Genomic DNA, 8,151 nt, shown 5'->3' with positions numbered 1-8,151 from the left:
CGATGTATACATAACAAAATGACCGTTTGTTTTACAGAAAAATGGTAATAAATTGAAGTCATATTTTAGAAAAACGTTTACGTTTTGTTTCACAATTAACATTTTGATAAAATGTGTAAAATCTAAAAAAATTGTAAATGTCAGAAAGAAAGACTTATGATAAATTTTGTAAAATGATGATAATGGAGAAAAGATCTGAAATAAAGTAAAAATTATTTTATTGTGATTATTAATGAATCAAATTAATATAAAAATAACATTTAATTCATTTTAAATTAAAAGATAATAGTATAATTATAACTTAGTTTCTAGCATAAAGGAAGATGTACTTTTAAATAAAAATAGAACGATTAAAATTGTCACAACCCAAATTATCCAATCTTGTCGGACAAGTAAACACTAACTAACACAAGATAATATTTGTCTTCCACTTTTATTAATGGTCATACAATCAAATGAAAATGATGGTGTTGGAATTTTGAAAGAGTTAAATAATAAACAATATACTAAACTCGTCTGAGGCCATTTCTTCTTGCCCTCCAATAATTTCAATCCCATAGGAGTGATAATGTGTCAACAAGACAATGCAAAATTGCTTCAAAAGAATTCTGCATTGTGAACACAATTTCTAAATTAAAAAGATAAATAAGGAGAACAAAATACTGCCTTTCTTTTCATTGTACTTTTACAAACCAGTTCAATCAGGGACTCTTAACTTTCCAACCAAGGATGAAGAGCATTAAATAACGACGTAGTGAGATATGTATTATTGGACACACTCTAGACTTAAAAACAAAAGTTATCTAGATAGTGGATCTTATTAGCTGTCAAAGCAATTTCTCTTATTGAATTGGATTATAGCAGTAAAGTAAACAGCAGGAGTGGATGTCTCCATAAGCAATACTAGGCAGTAGAAAAAACATCAGCTCTGCTGGATTCCACTAGGCCATGACTGATTTTTTACAGGCTTCAGAATAGCTTCAACTTCTGATAGAGCCTCTTCATCAATTCCAGAAATTGCAAGTTCTCTTGCAGCAGCAACATTTTCCTCCACCTATTTTGTTATATTGTCCCAGTTAGAACAAGCTTGGATAGCTTAGCAAGACAGTAACATCAACTCTAATAAGGCATTCTTTGAATTCCATCAATACACCAAGATAAAAGATGTATTATACCACAAAAGATGTATTATCAAATAACAAACCGCGACAGTTTGCAGTACTGCAATCAATTAGAGCCAGGAAATTTCCTTAGTATGTACTTTACTAATGCAATACTGTCCATTAACTTGCAGTATCAGATAATAAGACATTGCATTAGCATATACCTTTATGCTCAATATTGCTTTTTTATGTATTATTTAGTTGGTGGATGTGAAAAGGACAGGTGAAAAAGCCGTAGTTATTTTACAGAGGAAGATTCTCACATGTTTCAATGAACACAATAAGGAAAGGTAAGTACTTGATAGACTAGGCCATACAAAAGCTCTAGAGCAAGCAGCTTTCATGGATTATACACATAATTCAATAGATTTTGACAGTAAAGATATATATAATTAAACATGGTAATTCAGGAAGACTGTGAAACCGAACCTGTTCAACGGATTTCATGCCTACAAGCACGGATGAGATTTCCTTATTCAACAAGCTGTACTGCAACGCTAACTTTGAAATGTTTTTTCCCTTTTCTTTACAATGAGCGGCAGCAGCTTGGCATGCAGACTGCAAAGTTCAAAATTAAAATATAAATATGGCAATAGAAAGACCATAGTAATAAAATACAGAGCGATAGTAGCCTATGGTTGGATCCGTTCATAAAGATATTGCGAAAGAATGACGCAAGTCAAGATTTTTCTTCCAACATGATGACCACTTCGTCTTCCTTCTTTTTATGTTGTTTTTTCTTCTCTCTCAATTTCTAATGCTTTATTTCTTTTCAGCCGAACTGGGTCACTTTCTTTAACAAGAAATTCAATCACAAAAACGAACTTTAGGCAAACGATGGGAAGGGAACAAATACTATGCAGTTTGGTAATCAAACTCAACAAGGACTTGGTTTAAGAGAACATTGGGTCATGATCACTTGCTCATTTATTTCCTCTCCTCTCTCATTTAAGGTTCTTCCGTAACTGAAAATAGTATTAACATTTCATTTTCACCCCTTTTCATTTCTACATGTCAACAAATGCGTCTATATAAGCTAATTTAACATCAGTGAAAAACAGGAGTATAATTGAAAAGGAAACCATTAACACAGTCTTTCGAACTTTGAAAAGGAGAATTACATTGAAACAAAAGGAGATGGAGAAGGGTGTGATGTGAATTGAATTTGGGTTGAATGAGCATTTGAGAGTGAGAAAACATGCATAATGAAAGTGCAGACCTTGAGTTCAGGCGAAGCTGGATGCCATGGAGGTGGGCCAGCATGAGTGAGAAGGCCCATGGAGAGCGGAGAAGCATTGATGATTCCAACCCCTTTGGACTTCAAATAGGGTATCAAATCCCCCAAGCTGGAGTCGTTCACAGAGTAATGGCAATACGAAAGAACCACATCAAGCGTCCCAGGCGGAACCTTATCGAGCACGTAACTGAAAATCCCCAGAGGAAGCCCCGTTATCCCGATCAAACGCGTCTTCCCCGCCTCCTTCAATTTCACCAGCGCCGGAATCGTCTCATTCACGATCTACCAAACAACAACAACAACAACAACAACCAATCAATGAATCAATCACTCTTCCGCTTCCATGAAACGCAAGAAGCTGAACGAGAAACGACGGATGAAGAGGTAATTAACCTGGTCTAGGGAACCGAACTCGATGTCGTGGCACTGGAGAATGTCGACGTAGTCAAGCTGCAACCTCTCCAAGCTCTCTTCCACGCTCCTCGTCACTCTCTCCGCGCTGAAATCAAAACCCTCCTTGTACCGTCCGCACTTCGTCGCCACAACGTAGGAGCTCCGAGGAGCTTCGAGAGCCTTCAGTGCCTTCCCCAGCACTTTCTCCGACAGTGTCCCTCCGTAATACCTTCAAATTTTCAGAGAAAATGAATATATAAATGTATGTATGCATGGATGGGAGAATGTAATTGAAGCGTGTGTGGGGGCTTACGGAGAAGTGTCGAAGAAGTTGATGCCGGATTGAAAGGCGAGGCGAACGGCAGCGTTGGCCTGTTCCTCGGAAACTGTGCCGAAGACATTGCCCAGTGGAGAAGCTCCGAACCCGACGGAGCTCACTTTCACTCCGGTTCTACCAAGCTCACGTAACTCCATTCTCTCACTCTTTCAAACACACACTCTTCTTTCTTTCTTGCATCAGAGAGTAGAGTAATGGATGATTACCATAAATTTGAAAGAAACTTGTGAAGTGGACCCACCCAGCCACTATTTTATTCTGAGTGGAGTGGATTATTTCCTGTTAAATAAATACGGGATTCTATGTAATAATTCAAAATCTTAGTATTTTTAATTAAATTTTTATTTTTTTATATACTGAATATTTATAATGTTTTATATCGTTATATGGATGACTTTATCATTTACAATGATAATAGAATATTTGTTTAGTTGTAGATGATGACATGATGTCATTAAGAATAATGGTAAATTTTTTAATTAAAAATTAAGAATCTTTATCGTGCAATGAATTAACATTTTATACTAAGTATACATTTACTAAAATTTTGCTAATTTTTTTTTAATTTTCGAAATATTTAATATCATTGAACACATATCTCTTTTATCAATAAACTATGTAATAGTTACTAAATTAATTTAATTATTAACAAAATTTTGGACCGATTTAATTTTCATATTTAAAAATACGTGAATTTAGTTATTTTAATTAATTTTTTGTTAAATTTAGTTGACATTTTGAATACAATTAAAGGATTAAAAACATATTTAACTCAATCTAAACACACATAAAAAAAGGGTTCTTATGTTTGTTTTGCAAGCGTTCAAATGTTGTAAACTATAATGCACATATACGATATGTGTATCGGATACGACATGTATCTGATATGTTAATACGTTTGTTTTGAAAATAATATGATACGATACGTGATATGTAAATATTAAGAAATGTACAATAATTCATAAAAACATAATAAATATATGATTGTTATTATGTGAATCCAAATTAAAACTATATATACTAAAGTTGTCAACATAAAAAAATAAATTATAGTCATCATAAAAGTACCACTACAACAAAAACTCTTAATAATGACAAATTTTAGTAACCAAAAATATGTTAGAGAACAATTTTCTAATTAGAAACCAATTTAGAGACCAATTATTTTGGTAGCCAAAACCTTTGTAGCTAATATTAGTGATCAATTTAGAAACCAATTATTTTGGTAGTCAAAATCTTGGTAGCTAATGTTAGTGATCAATTTAGAAACCAATTCATAATAGAAACTATTTTAATTATCAATTTAGAAACCAATTATAATTTTTTTAAACTATTTTAGTTGCCAAAAATTTTTAGTTTTTGAATCGATACCTAAATCGATATCGTGGATGCGCATCATCTTCCATTGTCATTCACTTTTCACGCTCCTGTTCCTAATTCTATTATTTTCATATGATTTGTAGTCTATCTGTTATGTATTATTAATATGTTATATATATATATATATATATATATATATATATATATATATGTGTGTGTGTGTGTGTGTGTGTGTGTGTGTGGTTTATTATTTGCTTAAATATCTGTTTCATTTTCTTATAGTGTGAGTTAGCCTTAGTTTTCTGTTTGAGATTCAATACGAAAATTATGTATTGTCCCCGAGTTTTCATTTTGAAGAAGCTACATTTTTTTTAAATTAATATAAGGGGATACAATACTTACTTAAGTTAATGTCTTATTTTGCAGACATTCAAGAGTCATGTGCCAATTCCTGCGAAGTCTATAAAGTTTGGTAGGATAGTATGTGCAAAATTTATAATTCAGATGTATAATAGTAATGATTAGGATATGTATTTGGATTGTAGATGATTTCCAATTGTCTTTTAAATGTATTTGAATTGTGGATGTTTCATAAAATATTATGTTATATTCTATGCTGGTTTCTCAAAAAAATATGCAGGTTTAAATGTGGGAATAATCATAAAACAGAAAATGTATTTAAAAAAAATAGTATATTAGGCATCGGTTCTTACCATAACTGAGACAAAAAATGGTCTATGGTCTTGGTTTAGACCACAATCGAGGCCAAAAGGTCTTCGAATTTTTAATTTAATTAATTTTTTTTACTGAATGGCTTCGGTTTGAACCAGAACCAAGGCAGAAAAGTGCCCTTCTCTTTTTTTTCGTTTTGTATATTTTTTGTTACAATTTGGGTTATTGTTTTGTGTTTCGTTGATGTTTTTGGTTGATTTTTGCGTTGTTTTTTCTGCTATTTTTATGGTCTCTTATGTATTTTATTGTCTCTTGTAGCTCTTGAAAATGTAAGTACTGTGGGTGCGCATCATCTTCCATTGTCATTCACTTTTCACGCTCCCAGGTTCCTAATTCTATTATTTTCCTATGATTTTGTAGTCTGTTATGTATTAGTAATATGTTATGTATATGTGGTTTATTATTTGCTTAAATGTCTGTTTGATTTCCTTATAGTGCGAGTTAGTAATTAGTTTTCGGTTTGAGATTCAATACGAAAATTATATATTGTCCCCGAATTTTTATTTTGAAGAAGCTACATTTTTTGTTAAAATTAATATAAGGGGATACAATACTAACTTAAGTTAATGTCTTATTTTGCAGATATTCAAGAGTCTTGTGCCAATTCCTGCGAAGTCTATAAAGTTTGGTAGGATATCATGTGCAAAATTTATAATTTAGATGTACAATAGTATTGATTAAGATATGTATTTGGATTGTGGATCCAATTGTCTTTTAAATGTATTTGGATTGTGGATGTTTCATAAAATATTTTGTTCTGGTCTATGCTGGTTTCTAAAAAAAATATACAGGTTTAAATGTGGGTATAACCATAAAACAGAAAACATATTTAAAAAAAAAACAGTATATTAGGCATTGGTTCTTACCATAACCGAGACAAAAAATGGGTATATGGCCTTGATTTAGACCACAACTGAGGCCAAAAGGTCTTCGAATTTTTAATTTAATTAAAATTTTTTTGACTGTATGGCTTTGGTTCGAACCAGAACCGAGGCAAAAAAGTGTCCCCTATAGCTTCGAGTCCTCAGAGAACTGAGGCAGAAAGGTGTGTTTTGGCTTCAGTTCACACTCAAGACTAAAAGCTACCTCTTTTTGCCTCATCCCAATATATCTGGATTCTGAAACTGGAACAAAATATAAAAAACAACCGAGACCAAAAGTTGCACCGGTGATGTATGACTTGATACTAATAAAATTCATTTCACGAGTTATATTTACATAAGGTTAAAAATAGTTCGTAACAAAAGTATTTAAAGTGCATATGCACTTTAGGACAATGCTACAAACTATTTTCGCATAGTCAAAATTTTAAATGAGAGAAGCTCCAAACATAACCACCTTTAAAATTGTCTCAATATGAAGTGATGAATGTTTTTTTGATCAGTTAGTTGTTAGTGGCAGTATGAAGTGATGAAGGTGAAGTTCACAATTTTTGAAGTTGAAGTCTCTTGTAGATGGATTGGCATTTTTTAACCTAAATATTCTTTCTCCGTGAAACATTGTTGTTATTGTTATATTTTTTTTCCCTGATTTTATTTATATGTCATATTTATGTTTCTGGGATAATATATATGAAATATTGTTGACTTCATTGAGTACTTCCAAATTGATTAATTATCATTTTAAAGACTAACTTACCTGATCCTTCAATGAGGAAAGTTAAATATATGTTTGGTTTCAGTTCTAACTTTGTTATGCCATCTCTCAAGGTGTTCAAAACAAGCTTGTGTTATCTCTATTGTAAAAGTAGATTTGTCCATTGCCACTGATCACCATTATTAACAATAAAATTCTTACAATATTGTAAAGTTTGTAGTAATATTTGCCTAATTATTCTTTATATAGAGTAATAATAGTATTTTATGCTCTCGTCATTATCAAATTTCTTGTCATTACTTGTAAAATCACACTTTCTTCCTTATTTTTATGTTTGAATTATTTGTTTTCAAAAACATAAATCCTCAAGCAAATACACTTTGTTAAACGTAAGTAAAATATAATGGAATGTTTTTAGAATTTTTAACTATGTTCGACGATACACTTCTATATTCTCCACAAATTAACGACTCAAATTTGTGGATAAAGATAGTCCTTAGATAATTCACACGTATAACATAATGTAGTTACAAAAAAATATAATTTCTTAAAGTATAAAGATGAATTTATTAACAGATTTTTCATATACTACATGTTTTCCAAACATATGAATCGATAGCTATTACCAAACCCTAACCACTTATCTAAAGGGACATTACATTACTATAGTATATATAATATTGTTGGTGTCAGTTGTTTAACGTCACTTTTCTTTCTTCCTTTCGAACGACAAAGTATAACCATTTCAACACCGTTTGATTGATTTGCCCGTTCCAATGGGCCACACTGTAGACAAGTTTTTCACCGCCACACATGCCATTAAGGAATTGGCTAAAACCTTCTAAAGTCAATGGAAACTGTTGCATTTCACAAAAAATGGGAAACTGTGCTGTATGAATCATCAGGCTTAGAAATCACATTTGAAAATTGAAATCAACGAAATGCTTATTATTCATGATCAACATCTAAACACGTTATCACATAGGCTTTCGTTATTTTGTTAATTAATAGTCGATGATGGTGTCACTGCCCTGTGCAAATGATCTTTGACCAAGAAAATGAGAGACTCTGAAAGAGCCAGAACGAAACAAAGCAAATAAACACGTACCTTGAGGCTTTGGACACGATGACAGGGACCACATGATGATTCTTGTTTTTAAGCTCTTGATCAGGATTTCAATGACTAGTTGGTGAAGAACACCCCAAAGTCCACAAAACAACACAAGTTGGGACACTGATTTGTCATTTTGAAGGCAACATCTCAATATAAAATGAGTTGTATCTATGTTCCTTGATTGAAAATGTTAGCTTCCATGGTTGTCCAAGACAATTTCACCCCATAAAACCCGTGAGTATGATAGTGCAACTGTTCT

At 32.2% G+C, this 8,151-nt stretch overlaps 1 protein-coding gene across 1 annotated transcript; it reads right to left on the bottom strand.

The window, feature by feature from the left end:
* Positions 1 to 646: 646 nt before the first annotated feature.
* Positions 647 to 3,340, bottom strand: LOC114176640 (NAD(P)-linked oxidoreductase superfamily protein). The gene is made up of 5 exons (XM_028061750.2): positions 3,107 to 3,340; positions 2,794 to 3,022; positions 2,383 to 2,682; positions 1,593 to 1,721; positions 647 to 1,054 (listed from the first exon to the last, which is right to left on the bottom strand). The coding sequence occupies exons 1-5, from the start codon at positions 3,265 to 3,267 to the stop codon at positions 923 to 925; spliced, it is 951 nt and encodes a 316-aa protein (XP_027917551.1). The 5' UTR covers positions 3,268 to 3,340; the 3' UTR covers positions 647 to 922.
* Between the last annotated feature and the right edge of the window lie 4,811 nt (positions 3,341 to 8,151).

Source organism: Vigna unguiculata, chromosome 3 (genome assembly GCF_037176805.1).
Source record: "Vigna unguiculata cultivar grain cowpea cultivar isolate G323 ecotype 2 chromosome 3, ASM3717680v1, whole genome shotgun sequence".
Lineage (NCBI taxonomy): Eukaryota > Viridiplantae > Streptophyta > Magnoliopsida > Fabales > Fabaceae > Vigna > Vigna unguiculata.
The sequence above is the reverse complement of the archived record's forward strand: the minus strand, read 5'-3'. Positions and strand labels throughout refer to the sequence as shown.

Bases quoted from the DNA above. Each gene is read 5' to 3' on its own strand.
- LOC114176640 (XM_028061750.2), bottom strand. From the start codon at position 3,267: ATGGAGTTACGTGAGCTTGGTAGAACCGGAGTGAAAGTGAGCTCCGTC. The intron at 3,023-3,106 runs GTAAGCCCCCAC...GAAAATTTGAAG, and splicing joins AACTTCTTCGACACTTCTCC to GTATTACGGAGGGACACTGT. The intron at 1,722-2,382 runs GTCTGCACTTTC...TGAACTTTGCAG, and splicing joins CAGCTTCGCCTGAACTCAAG to TCTGCATGCCAAGCTGCTGC.